The following is a 14,606-nucleotide window of genomic DNA, read 5'->3' on the forward strand; positions in this document are numbered from 1 at the left end:
GCAACCTGGGAGTCGTAAAACCACATTTTACCCGCAAGGCTTTAGTATCAAACACAATTTCCAAAGCGGTCAGGGCAAGGATGGACAAAAAGGAATTAATGGCCACATGGTAGACCCAAGGAATGGAAGTCTGGGCAAATAAAATGCACCCTGGGTGACTTCTGTTGCAATGAAAAATACAGTTACAGAAAGAAAAAGAAAAAAGTCATGACAAGCTGTGGAGGAAAAAAATAGAAGAAGGAAGAAAGATGGTGGATGGAATAACCCTTAACAGCAGGCGGGGCTGCATTCAGGAGGTCTGTGGAGTCTTTAGTTTTTAGAGGCGTGTGATAATCAAAGGTCCTCTGAGATACGTGAGGAGTCTGCATATAATCACTCCCCCCCCCCCAGTCTAAAACATTTTGAAGTTTCAAGATGTATTACCTCCCCCAGATTATAAAGCAACGAGAGGATTCGGTTCATAAATCTGAGCTCTGCAGAAGGGCCAACTGCCCACACAGAGCACTGTTCCTGACCCCTCTGCTCTGTGAAGGCAAGAAGGTTCGGCTTGATTCATTGTGAAACGCTTACCTGATGAAGGGAAAACCCCGTGACGGAAAGCAAGACCACTGCCAGACATACAGAGAAGAACCCGGATTTGGTTATTTTCCACGTCAGCGTGGCTCCTGAAACTATATGAAGACGTACCTTGGCAGGTGGGCGTGGCCGCTGACCACTGGCCGTTGGGTCCGCATGCTGCCTCCGCTGAGCCATTGAGCGACTGGCCCTCCGGACAGTGGAAGGTGCAGGTGGCGCCATAGCTGAAATGGCCCCAAGGGCTGGAGCAGTTCATCAGCACCGGCTCCTCCGTGTGCAGCTCGGAGCACTGCACAGCTGCCGGACGGAACGGGGACAACAGTCATGGCTCATGAGGGGAGAGAGACCCTGGCTTCATGTAACCTGGCTGACGGTGCCAGAAGGTGAGAGCGAATAGGGAAGGTCAGGGAGGAGACGAGCCCCTCCCGGCATCCACGTGAGCCCTTCCACCATCTCACAGACCGAGACACCCGCCGGGAGGGTGCCACTCAATGAATTAGGGGGCACAGCGTGGCATCCAAGAAACTCCTGCTGAGGGATCGGGCAGCCTGGCCTACAGAACACCATTTATAAAATCTCCCTTCTCAAAGATGCTATTGTCCCGAATGTTATCATCACTGCCGCTGACAATTAGCTGACTCGTCAGTACGTGCTGTTAGATGTCGAATAGGATGAAAATATTTCACAAGGATTCAGCATGACTGGACTCAGGTGTGAAAGAAGTAGAGACTGCCACCCTCTTTAAACTAGTTTTCCATGAAACATTCAACTTAATTTGTGGACAGGAAGCTAGCGCTCAAGACATTAAATTTAATCCAGATAAACACCGAGATGTAGCGACGCCGCAAAGGGCTGTGCTGTGCTTTGTGCGGAAGACAGAGCGGGAGAGACAACGTTTCATGCACAGCGGCCGCCCTGCCGGGGGTCACACATGGCTGTCTTCTGATTTAGGTGCCAATCATGGGAATATGGACCGTCTAGCTGTCCCCTTGTCACTAGACCTGAAGCTTGTGTTGCAGCACTCACGGAGCTGGTTACGCTCAGCATGCTTGCTGCTCTAACACAGTTTTGGACGCTGACGAACGTGTCCCCATGAGGTCTCTGAGCGCCAGGGCTTTAGCGTGAAGCGAAAGGAATGGGGGAGGGATGCGCTTGCCGCATGTGACTGCCACTTGGGGTTGGTGTGACTTCGTGGAGGAGCGGGCACTCCAAGTGGCCGCTGGGGCTGGACAAGGTTTCGGCAGGCGGGTGCCCCGACTGGCTCGGGGCCTGAGGAATCGGCGTCCGAGCGGCCGGCCCTCACTCACCTCTGCAAGCCGGGGTGGCTGCTGTCCACCGTCCCGGCCGTCCGCACCGGACAGCAGCCTCTCCCCGGAGCTGGAATCCTGCTTTGCATCCGAAGTGACAGATGCTATTCAATCCAAAGGTTGCCAGGGGGTGTTGGCAGGACATCGCTCCCTGCCCCGGGGCGACGAGGGCTGGGCAGCGCACCTCTGCAGTGGGCGCCGGCGCCGCACCTGGGAGGACATGGGTGCACTTAGAGAGCATCGCAGACGGACTGTCCTGGGGTTACTGCCTTCCCTCCTTCCATAGAGAAGGCCCAGCCATAGCTCCTAAGGCAGTTCAGGGAAGCCCGCACCATGGGCATGCAAACCAGGTGCACAGAGAATTTGCCAGTTCAGGGAAGCCGGTATTCACCGGTATGGAAAACCGGGGGAAGAAGAGAATTTGCAAATGCCCTCGGAGGGAGAATCCTAGAAGAAACTGGGAGGTCAGTGTCACTGTTGTTAACTGAGCAAACCTGGGTGGGGCGGGGCTGGGAGGAGGGGGTAGGGGAAAATGGGGAAATCTGTAATATTGTCAACAATAATGAAAAGAATTTCAAGCAGGAGAGTTGGTGTGGAGATACAGGGAATGTAGTAGGAAGCCACATGTGCATGGCTTCGTCGGGAGGTGGGTGGTCCTCGGCCTGAGGTCAGCATGGAGTGTGAGGCGTGAAGGATGCCGCCGGCTTCGTCGCTAACATGGCACGCGGCAGAAAACTGGCCCCTGCGCTTCAGCTCCTCCACCTCTACTCTCTCCTGGCAAAGCAGGAGACCCACCCACCGACCCAATAAAGCTCTTAGAGAAAGAGGCCAAAATCACGGAGGACAATTTCTGCTTACGAATCAGTATATCTTTTATCAAAATATTAAAAAAAGTCCTGTCGCTCCTTATACACTTAGAAAGCCAGTCTGTGTTCCCTGGGCCCTGTTTCATAACAAGAAGTAGGGCTTTAATAATAATAATAATAACAATGATAATAATAATAATAATAATAAATGTATGGCTGTTTCCCGGGAAGAGCCATGTGCTTGTTCCTATCCTGGAAGAAGCGTGCAGAGGGGCTGTCCCCAGAAGGTATGCTGTGTTACCTTGGCAGGTTGGAGGAGGTGCTGTCCATCTCCCAGACGCCGTGCACTGAACACTGCTGGACCCCTGCAGCTTAAAGCCCCCGCGGCAGGAGAAGTGGCAGGTGGAGCCGACATTGAATTCTCCGCGAGTGTCCGAACAGTCCAGGCTCCCCTGCTCTGGGGCGAATAATTCTGGACACCTGATGGCTGGAGAAGCAAATGGAGAATGTCAAAACCTTCACGTTCATTCAGAAGCTTTGCTTTGCACCAATTCCTTCATCCACGCATTCAACAGGTACTTATTGAGCACCTACTATGTCGGGTGTTTGGCTAGGCAGCCGGCAACCTACAGCAACCATGACAGGCCATCTACCACAGGGGCAGCAGGAAGGTGGATGTGCTCACAGCGAGGGGTGGGCAGAAGTCACAAGAGTGAAGCAGTCCCACTCCAGAAGGCACAGTCTCATCCTCTTCTCTGTACACCTTCGCCTCCAGAGTCCCCAGGGCCCCCCAGGCTCCCACTGTCCTCTGCCCACGGGTGTGGTCCAGGGCCTCACCCCTGGCCTTCCTCCTGCCAAGGCCGCTTCCTCTCAGACACCCTGCCACCTGTCCACACTCAGCGCACCTACCACTGCAGTGACCACCTCTGTCCTCGCCGCTTCCTCCGTTTGGATCCTGACTGTTTCTTTATTCCACAGCTCCGGGCCCCGATAGCTCAGAGCCTCCTGGCCAAGCTCCATCAACCCTGGGAGTTCCCTAAACCGGCCTCGAGCTTCCTGCCCCTGGCTCTCACTTACACCGCCCGCATTCCCTTCTGTTTCCCCTGAAAAACCCCACCGGTCATCGGGGTCCAGCCAAACACAGGCTCTTGGCAGCCGCTGCAGCCACCGCTGCCGGAGGTCTTCGCCGGGCATAGCATTTCAGAGGCGGTGCCGGTTTTTTAAGCAAAGATGCTAAGCGAAATGAGGCTTCGCTGATGAAGGCATTTCTTTCAAAACAGCCTTGGGTTTAAAGAAAGAATAGTCCCTCAGTTTGCCAGTAACCCAACATGTGTTGCTCAGTGATAATCTTGTGTGCGAGAATTTAATGGGGAGAAAGACACAGGACGCAGAGAAATGTGCGACTGCCGTCATTGATAAACCCAACCCCGAGGCAAATGGTCAGCCAATCAAAGGCTCATGTATTCGACGCCTTGGCAATGCTTGCTGAGCCCCACGGGAAACGCTGCTGTGTGACTGGTGGGGCCCACGGGGAGGTGTGGCTTGTGGGTGTTAGACCTCCAGCTAGAAGGGGAGGGAAGACGACTCCTCATGCGAGCAGCTGCATCCAAACGAGTCAGGGCTGGAGGGCAAAGGCAGGGAGGGGCTGGGCCATGCAGGCAGAGCCTCGCCTCAGAGGGCCCAGGGTTCCAACGAAAGAGGAGTCTCTGTGGAACCCCTCGGAAATGACCTCTCGCATCGCCCTCTGCGAGGGAGACATGACTCCCCGGTCCCTGCTCCTGCTTGCAGGGTGGCCCCGCCCCTCAGAGGTGCCCTAGGACGCTGCCAACACCATGCGGACACCAGGGACCTGGGTCAGTGCCGAGGGTTAAAAATTCATGGACTCGGGCGTGCGGGACAAGAAGAGGGGCTGTTTGCTAAGCCTTCAGAGCTAATTTGGAGAATGAGGTGGAAACACAGCTATAAAAGCCTGAGCGCAAAGTGACAGTTCTGAGCCCTCCCCCCAACCCCCCTCCTTAGCTGAAGCTGCTGAGCCCTCCCCCAATCCCCCCCCTTAGCTGAAGCTGCTGAGCCCTCCCCCAACCCCCCCACCCTCCTTAGCTGAAGCTGCTGAGCCCTCCCCCAACCCCCCCACCCTCCTTAGCTGAAGCTGCTGAGCCCTCCCCCAATCCCCCCGCCTTAGCTGAAGCTGCTGAGCCCTCCCCCATCCCCCCCTTAGCTGAAGCTGCTGTCGAGGTCGGGGTTGGGTCTAGGCCCCGGGCAGGCTGGGCCCGCAGGTGGAAGGCAGATGTCTCTTCTTGTGGATGAATGGGATGGGGAGGGGGGAGTTGGGACGGAGGGGGCAGGCTTCAGAAATTACAGATTTGACAACCATGTCGGTTGCATATATGATTTAAAACTCTAGTGAGATAATTCTCACAAGGTTTTTATATTGTTTGGTCTGAAGACAGGATGTGGGAAGACAGAGCTCAAGATAAATGTTGATGGAATTAATGAATGAGAAATAAGTGAATGAGTGATGTCCTAACGCTGTCACCCACGAATGCTCTGGCGTCCTAGGCGCTTGTCGTGTGTCTTTTTAACAGCAGGTGGCAGCATTTTGTGTCCTTTTACCTGCAGGACTCTTGGCCAGGGAAGAGACTCGGGGATGACCTTGTCCGCTCCTCTCCGAATGGAGAAACCTGCCCCTAAGGGTGTGACAGGACCTTCTAACATGGCACGTGATGCCAGAGAGGACGACACGGCTCTTGGGATACTAATCTAGTGCCCATTCCACAAGAAAGAATAAATAACATCTTAGTGTTTTTCATATAATGCTAACAATGAGTTTCTATCAACACATTCTCTCATCTGACCACCAGGCACTGCTGTTTCTCAAGTTCACTTCAGCAGCCATAACTGCAGCCGGAGGGGTGGCAAAGAGCAAGTTCACAGGCGACGGGCCCAGGTGTGACACCCTGCCCCTGGGGGGCAGCGTGGTGCAGCGCGGGAAACACCAGCCGGGTGGCAGGACCGGACCTGGCTTCAGATGCTGGCACCACACTTCCTGGCGATGTGCCCCTGGCCTGCCCTTTAGTCTCTCCAGGCCTCAGTGTCTTCATCTCTAAGATGGGCATAAACGTAGGCGTGTGAAGACCGCGGGGTGGATTGACTGTGGTAACGCCTGTGAAGCAGCTGGCTCTGGGTACACAGCGGCAAATAGCCCCTCTGGCCTCACGATCACTGAGCACACTGAACAACCAATCGGCACGATGGTACCTTTCGAAAGTAACGCGACCTGGGAATTAATAAGTCAGTACGTTTCTGCCTTAGAGTACACTGCATGCCAGATGTTTGGGCGGAAATCAAAGGCTGGCAAGATCCAGCCCCCGCCTTTGATGGTTCCACTAATTCGCTCTCAGTAGGACTGGTGCTTAAATAAATTTTATCAGTGAATGATCAGCTCAATTCAACAGCAAATTGTCACCCCCACCCCCACCCCCACTTTCACTCTGTCTAGTTGCTGCCGGGGCACAGAGATGAGGAAGGAGCAGTGCCTGCCTCGAGGACTGTATTTCCACAGAGAAGTGGGGGAGAAAGGAGCGCGCCGTAACCAGGCCCTGAGCTCCTCGAGGGGCGAGATGCAACGATGCCACCCCTGACGTCAGTTCGTCGGGCTCAGCCGTGTTCAGGAAGGGTGAACGCAGGAAGGAAGGAGTGGAGAGTGCAGTAGAGAAAGGCTGTAAGGGAGGAACATAAAACTGCGGCAAACATCGAATGCCATACTGACATGAGGACACTATAAAACTAAATGTTCAACTGAAGTTATCTTCCGAGAGAGAGAGAGAGAGAGAGAGAGAGAGAGAGAGAGGAGCTGCCCTTGGTCTAGAGATCAACAGGCTTTGTGGAAAGTGTGTTTCCTTTAGTTTAAGACAGTTTTACATAAATCTCATTCTATGGCTCTGCCCAAGAGAGAAGCCATAGAAAACACAGGCTGGTGACCCTACCTCCGCAGGTTGGTGGGGAGCCTGTCCAGCGCCCAGACAGAGTGCAGTCCAGCCTTTCGGGCCCGGATAAAGAAAAGCCCTCGTTGCAGGTGAACTGGCATGTGGACTGAGAGCTGGAGTCTCCCAGGGGGCCGGCGCAGGCCATCCTTCCGTTCTGCGGGCTTCGCAGAGGCGTGCAGGTGATGGCTGCCAGGGCAAGAGGGGAGGAGAGGCTGTTTTAGAACTCTGCAACCCAAAATCTGCACGTGCGAGTGTGCGAGTGTGTGTGTGTGTGTGTGTGTGTGTGTATGAGTGTGAGTGTGGGTGTGTGAGTGTGAGTGTGTGGATGTGAGTGTGAGTGAGTATGAGTGTGTGTGTGAGTGTGTGTGTGAGTGCGAGTGTGTATGGGTGTGAGTGTGAGTATGAGTGTGAATGTGTGTGGGGTGTGTGTGTGAGTGTGAATATGTGTGTGTGAGTATGAGTGTATGTGTGAGTGTGTGTCACTGTGTGTGTGTGTGAGTGTGGGTGTGAGTGTGTGTGTATGAGTGTGAATGTGTGTGGGTGTGAGTGTGTGTGAGTGTGAGTGAGTGTGTATGAGTGTGAATGTGTGTGGGTGTGAGTGTGTGTGAGTGTGTATGCGTGTGAATGTGCGTGAGTATGTGTGTGTTCTTAGTACATAAGGGCAGCGTTTGGTGATTGAGAGGGAGCGGTGCTTTGTTGGAAGAGAGCAGCGTGGTCATCTCGGCGGCCCCTGGTCAGGAGCGGAAGCGGCTGCTTCCTGAGCACTTTCTTCAGAAGCTGACCTGCCGACCTTCCCCAGAAACAAGGACAGCGACCGGAAGTAGGAAAATGGGCTGAAGCACTCTCCTCCCCTTCAAGCTTCCTGTCCCAGCCAAGAGGTGGACACACTCTGGGCCCAAATCCTGGCTGTTACTCACTAGCAAGGTGTCCCTGGAAATAAACCTCTGAGCCTCAGTTGTTCCGTCTACGGAATGGGAAAGTAACAATCCTTGCCTTGCAGGGAATAGCAGTTATATGAAGCAAGTTCATTACAGCACGCATGAAAACGGAATCTAAAAACCACGGGCGCACAGGGGGCACTTTATGTAAATGGCCATCTGCAGCAGCTCTCCCCCAGTCTCATCCTCCAGGGCCAGCCTCCAACGACTCTACCTGCTCACTTGCAAAAGAAAGTAAATAGGATTTCCTGGGGCTTTGCCACAGTTTGTACACGTGGAGCTTGAGGTGCTGGGGACTTTCTGGGTTGGTTGGAGATCATGCTCTGTGAGCTTGGGCAAGTCACTTAACCTCTCTGAACCTCAAAGCTTTACCTTAAAAATGTGGAGAATGGCATTCCATGGGTCCCAGGATTTTCACAAGAGTCAAGGGTGAAAACACTGTATGTGAATGTTACCAGCTGGTGAGGCTATCCCTCTGTCGGTTAGTGGGATGACCAAGTCCAGATGACTGGAAAGATGAAGACTAAGAGACCGCATGCTCCGGCATCCTTCCCTGTTTGACCCGGCTGAGCAGGGGGCGCTATCGAGCAGAGGCAGGGGATGTGCGGCTGCAAGAGGACCCTTCTCCAGCCACCGACCTGAACTGCTTAAAGTTTTGACAACATTTTCTGCACCTTTCTCTTCCCTTCATTCCTTCCCCTCTCAACTACGTTCCCCTTAATCTGATGGACTTACCAAAAAACCTATCTATTTTCTGCCACTTGAAAAGCCCATTTGCACTCAGGGTGTGTGCGTGCGTATGTGTGCGTGTGCGTGCGTGTGTGCGTGCGTGTGTGTGTGTACGCGCGCACTGGTGAGGTGGGGAAGGGAGCCTGTCATCTATAAGAACAAACAGGGAGGCCTTGGCGCCAGGGAGCCCATTTCCAGCTCTTCTGTGGCCGAGCCTGTGGAAGCCAGGGTGGGCTCGGGGGTGGGCGGGCCTTGAAAAGGGAAATAGATAACAGGCTCTCAAGAAGTATTGCAACAGCTGGCAGATTGCAAGCCTGGGGTGCCTCCCTGCCCCGGGTGCCTTCCTGCCCCGCCCACACATAGGTATTTCACTGGATGCTCAAGAGGAGAAAGTTCGGTCAGAGTAAACAAGGCACCAAAAGCAGAAGGGACTGGAGGTCACAGGAAGCCGCGGTGCATGCCAGCCTCCTTGCTGCGCCACGCCCACGCGGGACGGTGGGGCAATGAGCTGAAACCCGTGCCCCCACCGCCCGGGGCTGCCGGGAAGGACTCTGATGACCCCCTGCCCCAAAGCCGCGTGGGCTCTGTGCCACGTCCAGGCTTCCAGGAGGCCAGGATGAGAGAGGAAGCGCAAGCTCTCAGCCTCACCGGGTCGCTCCAGACACAGCTCAGACTGTGCACCCACCCGGCTCCCGGGGCTTGTGGTGCTCACTGTGCTGGGGGTGAAGGCCCCAGACTGCTGAGGGCATTCATTTATTCACTCATTCATTCATTCACTCACTCATTCATTCACTCACTCATTCATTCACTCATTTGTTTACTGTTGTGCTAACAGTGGTGTGTGTGTGTGTGTGCACGTGTGCATGTGTGTGTGACCTGCATAGCAAGTGGTTTCCTCTCCATTTACACCAGATCCGCCTGCTTTCACTCAGACGTTGAAAACTTGTGCAAGGGAAAGGCAAAGGCCAACAGCCAATTATCTAGCATTTTACCTGTTTGATTTTATTACGAAAACTGTGGACGCATCATAGAAATGCTAACTGCCTGGAGGGAAAAGTGGACGGGGACCGTGTGGAGGGATTCATACAAGAATGCTCACGGTGTCTATTGTGAGGTGGGGGCCTTTGAGAGGATTTTTAATGTTTCTCTATTTTCTTATTTTCAGTAGCTTTCATAAATGAAAACATTGCTTTTGAAAAGCAGTACTTGCCATAAATATAACAAAAAATCGATTCCTTACGTGGAAAAGGACAGGGGAGTGTGAAAAGCATCCGTCTGTGCTTCAGTTCCCAAACACCTGTGATCACACCCCGCCGTGTGCCACACAGGGGCAGACACGATGGCTTTGTCTCACATCAAGTCCCACGCAGATGGGCCTGCTGAGGCTGAGTGTGCACTTTCTCATTCTGAGAATTGCATAACCTTGCGTCTATAGACGAGTTTCTTCCTCTTTCTGTCTTTCACCTTATCCTACGCTTATCTCTGCAATCTGACACAGAACTGGAAAGTGTTGCAGCCAGCACCCGTATATTCTGCCCCTCCCCGCTCCACCCTGATATGACCTGGGCCCCCGCCCCCTCCCCTCCGCCATGCCACCAGGAGACTCCACGCACCCTGGGGTAGGTGCCAGTGCAGCCTGGATAGCGGCCTCGGCTGCGCGTGGCCTGTGGCCTTCTCTGCAGATGCTGGTTCAGCCCAGTGAGCACAGTTCACCTGGTGCCGGATCCCAGCCTCAAGGCCTACTGAAGGGCCTGGTCAGCTGCAGGCAGGGCCACCCCGTCGCCCACCACCCAGCGTCCTGCCCTGTGCTGCCCGCCTAACCCCTCAGGGCACCTGCGCTCCGAGTCGCCAGGTTCATGCATCTTCCAGTTTATTTCAACTTTCTGCCGCCAGACATTACCCCCTCTAGAATGTCGGTCATGCCCAAGGGTGGGAAGGGCCTCCTACCTTGGCACTCGGGGGGTGCGGTGCTCCAGGTCCCGGTGGCCAGGCACTGGAGCTCGCGTGCCCCCACCAGGAGGAAGCCTTCGGCACAGGCGAAGCTGCAGGCGGACTGGTACCTCGAGGCGCCAAAGGGGTGGACGCACTTCACCCGGGCGTGGTTTGGAGCCGGAAGATCCTGGCACTGCAGAGCTAAGGGTGAGGAAGGGAGGGAGTGAGGGAGCGAGGAAACAGCGGTACACAAGTTCTCATCGCTCCCCGCCCCTTGGCCCAAGTTCCTGCCAAGAACAGGGGCTTCTGAATGGGGCGCACTTAACCTGGAGAGTGAGAAAGTGTCCTGTCATCGCGAGGGGGCTGAGGAAGAGGCAGGGCCATTGTTAACCGGTTGAGCAATATGTATCCATACTTTTCAGAATGTCATACCTTTGGACCCAAGAGTCTATGCTGAATATGCCATCAACATGCATATCGAAACCTCAGTTCATAGATCGTTTAATCATGGCATTAGCTATAAGAGCAAAATATTGAAAACAAAAATATAAATGCCACTGATCAGAGGCTGAAAATGAATGATGGTGGGCCCATGGGAGGAACACGGAGGGTCACTACAAAGGGTGTATTTCCCCTTGAACAGAGATGGGAGGTGCCTGACGGTGTGATGTGAAGCGAAGACGCAGAGCGTAAGTTGCCCGCACTCCTGCAGTGTGGTCTGCGTCATATGAAGCAGATGGTCATAGACGGAGAGAGCACGTGGACGCTACAGAGGCTAGGTCTCATCTTTACAGCCGGGACAATCACTGTAGTGACCACAGGGAGTTAGACTAGCGTGCTCCCTGACTGTCACCTGGGTGCTACTGGGAGTGGCAGCCATAGCAGTGGCAGCAGCCGTAACGGATGGTAGTAATGCCATTACACTCTGCACCAGACACAGACCGGACTGTCGGGGCAGGAAACACTGGGAGCTCATTGGGGGTCTGAGACACGTCTCGGAGGCGTGAGAGAATAAGTACACAGCTGTCTCTTCTGGATGGCAAGAGTGGCTCCCGCGATGGCTAAGACATGAGCGAGTCCAGGGCTCCCGTGTCTTTGCCTTTCAGGCAGGGACCTGCTGTGCACCCCATGACTCTCCTGCGCCCCCCATCACGGTGCACGGCCATCTCCTCCCCCATGCCCTCTTTTTCTTTCAATTTTTTCATTGTGGTAAAATACACATAAAATAAAAGTCACCACTTACCACATAACCATTTTTAAGTGTGCGGTTCAGTGGTATTGAGCACATTCCTACTGACCATAACCACCACCATCTCCTCAACGATTTTCGTCATCAAGAACTGAAACTCCACACCAGTCACATAGTAACTGCCCATGGCCCCTTCTCCTCACCCCTGGCAACGGCCACTCTGCCGTGTGTCCATGACCCTGACTACGCTATGACCTCATACAAGGGGACTTTGAAGCATTTGTCCTCCTGTGGTCAGCTTCTCTCACTCAGCACAATGTCCTAGAGGTTTGTTCACGGTGTGGCATATGTCAGAATTTCCTCCTTCTGAAGGCTGCATAATATTCCATTGCATGTTTATGCCACATTTTGTTTATCTGTTCGTCTGCTGATGGGCACGTGGGTGGCTTCCCCATTTTAGCTGTTATGAATAATATGCTATGGACATGAGTGTGCAAACCTCTTTTCAAGACATTGATTTCAAACCACTGCCTATTTCTAAGTCAGACTCAGGGATTGACTTAAATTGCCCAGATCTCCCAGCACCCGCTTTTGCAAAGCGCTCAGCAGCTTTAAGCTTGCTTTACACACACTAGCTCACTACCACTGGCGAGGCAGGTAGGCCAGGCAGAGAGCAGCACCCCCATGTTACCGAAGACGCTGAGCCCCAGAGAGACCAAAGCTCGTTGGCAGGAAATGACCGAACTAGACTGAATGCCTCGTCCTTTATTCTTCTGCCATCCCATGCCCTTCCTCAGGCACCACCCCTGCCTCCCAGCTCCGTCTCCTTCACGCATGCCCACCCACACGTGTCAATCCATGCAGCCCGACTTTTGTACAATAGGCGGTGATGACCACGTTGTGCCCGAGCCTGGCTTTGCTCCCATTTCCTCCCTAGGGTCCAGCACAGAAGGCTCGGCACCTAGTAGGTTCTTTGTGACTGTCTGATGAATAAATGAATGACAGTGCAGATGCTCCATCAGATGCTGATGCCTTTAAGAGGCTGAGGGACACAGAGGGATGCTGCCATGTCTCCGTACCTTGACAGAGCGGGGCCGGCGCTGTCCACTGTCCCGCGTCGGTACACCGGACTGTGTCCGCTCCGTGCAGCTCGAACCCCTCGGCACAGCAGAAGCGGCAGGTGGTGTTGTACGGCCATGCCCTCGAGGACGGGGAGCAGTCCACGCTGCCGTGGGCGGGGCGCTCCGGGGGCTCGCACGCGATGGCTGGAGGGAGAGCGTTAGGTCTGCAGCTGGTCATGGAAGGTTCTTCTCAGAAGAGCCCTCCAGAGACGCTGCATCTTGCTACCCATGTTGTCAGAGTGTTCAGAGCCTCCATCCCCCCTTTCCAAAGGGAAACTGCCCAGAACACCTCCCTGGCCTCCTTGCGTGGCCACTCCCCTGCCCTTCAGGTCTCAGCTGAGACCTCACTTCCCTTAAGAACCTCTCTGCCCACCAAGGGGTCAGAGCTGCTCCCACAGCCCCAGGTTCTGCTGTTGGCGCAGGACTGTAACCCTGCCCCTCGGAGCGCGGCCCTCTGAGGTCGGAGTTGTCCTTCATGGTGCAGCTCAGAGCCTGGCAGTGTCAGGTACGTCAAGGGCACCCTTGAAGTATTTGCTGGCGTTACTTGTGGAAGAGGAAGCACAGAGCAGGCTGGACTTTTAGGGAAAAAGCTGGGATGCACAGCTTACTGCTGACTCTATTATCCAGCCCCGTAAAGGGGTCCTGATGGCCTGGGCTTCCGGACACAGGAAGCTGTCCTATGGGACCTCAGCCGCCAAGTGCAGCCCGCCGGGTCCCTGAGCGCAGTGAAGCCCGGAGACCTCGGATCTGAGAGACTGGCTTCCCCGTGCCCTTCCTCCCCCAGGCGGCTCCATCTCCAGCTGGTCCTGTGTGTCTGGGTCTTTTTCAGAGTAAAGACCAGCCTCACCCTGGGCTTGGACTTCTGGCCGTCACAGAATTGGAGCATTTGTGAACCAAAGATCCTCTTGTGTTTCTCACTTTACCCATGAGAAGAGTGAGGCTCACCAAGTTGAAGTGACTTCCCTATGGGCTCATGTCCTATGGGCTCCTGTCCGGACAGTAGCAGAGCCAGCCGTCTTCTGGGCATCCTGGGAATCACTAGCCAGTTTTAACTTCCTGCTACCCTGCCCTGCCTTGCCACCTGGCAACCAGGGGGTGAGGCTGGTGCACGGATTCAGCCCTGTATGTCACTGTCCAGTGCTGCTCATCTGTTCAAGGCCACCTCTGTACCCTGACAGTCTGACTCCCTGTCAAGCACAGGGCGGTGTCCCACAACCTGTAGGCCAGAGGGAGGGAGGGGAAAGAGAGGCAGACACTGAGGTGGACCACGCGCCCAGGCACTGACACACGCCATGTAGCTGTCTGCTTCTGTAGACTTCATCCTCACAGAGCCCCTCGCAAATATGAGCTCAACCCACAGATGCGAGACCCTGCCTCCTAGAGGCTGACCACTTGCCCAGCATCAGAGCCCGGAGGCCGTGCTGGTGGTAAGAGCCCTGATCAGCCCACTGGCCACAGCTCCTTCCTGCTGGACGGGCTGCTGCAGGGACATCCTACCCTCCCCGCTGCAGGGCTGCGGCTCACTGGCCGGGCCAGTGCAGCAAATGTGCCAGCCCCTCAATGGACAGCTGGCCAGCCTTGAGTTTACAGGTGGAATCCTACGCACAGGCAGCACGGGAGGAACACAGCTGGCTCATGTGCGGGGGATTCTGGGAGCTGACAGTGCCCCGCTAGAGAGAACAACCGGGGACAGAGAGAAGAGCTGATGGGGAGAGACCACTCCCACAGCTGCAGGGCAATGCTGGAAGCACCTGGAGATCTGGGGGCACAAAGCTGTAAGGTCAGGAGCCTGGGAGTGCCAGTCCTCAGGACTACAGGCTCCTCCCAGGTCCACTCCCACTTCCCTTGACCTTAGAAACCTGCCTCACCCTCCCTACTATGTGAAATTTCTGCACCTGCTTGAGAGCTGGGAGCTGGGGGAGGGAGACTCACATTCTGTTTCTAGTAAAATCGGCCTCTTAGTCTCCTAGAGACACTCTCTTCCTACCCAGATGCCCCAGGTGCTGAGCAGAAGGGAGAGGA

At 54.7% G+C, this 14,606-nt stretch overlaps 1 protein-coding gene across 2 annotated transcripts in view; it reads right to left on the reverse strand.

Annotated features, from left to right (window-relative positions):
• Nucleotides 1-14,606, reverse strand: part of SELP (selectin P) — a 34,114-nt gene that overhangs the window by 5,322 nt on the left and 14,186 nt on the right. Inside the window, exons 7-12 of one of the 2 annotated variants that reach the window (XM_059673293.1) lie at nucleotides 12,543-12,728; nucleotides 10,290-10,475; nucleotides 6,676-6,861; nucleotides 2,991-3,176; nucleotides 1,884-2,093; nucleotides 688-873 (exon numbers count right to left, since the gene is read on the reverse strand). In XM_059673293.1, coding sequence (XP_059529276.1) covers nucleotides 688-873; nucleotides 1,884-2,093; nucleotides 2,991-3,176; nucleotides 6,676-6,861; nucleotides 10,290-10,475; nucleotides 12,543-12,728 — 1,140 coding nt within the window. The remainder of the gene's footprint in view (nucleotides 1-687; nucleotides 874-1,883; nucleotides 2,094-2,990; nucleotides 3,177-6,675; nucleotides 6,862-10,289; nucleotides 10,476-12,542; nucleotides 12,729-14,606) is intronic. The other variant, XM_059673294.1, reaches the window with a different exon arrangement.

The sequence above is a fragment of the Myotis daubentonii genome, chromosome 18 (assembly GCF_963259705.1).
Source record: "Myotis daubentonii chromosome 18, mMyoDau2.1, whole genome shotgun sequence".
In the NCBI taxonomy this organism is placed as follows: domain Eukaryota; kingdom Metazoa; phylum Chordata; class Mammalia; order Chiroptera; family Vespertilionidae; genus Myotis; species Myotis daubentonii.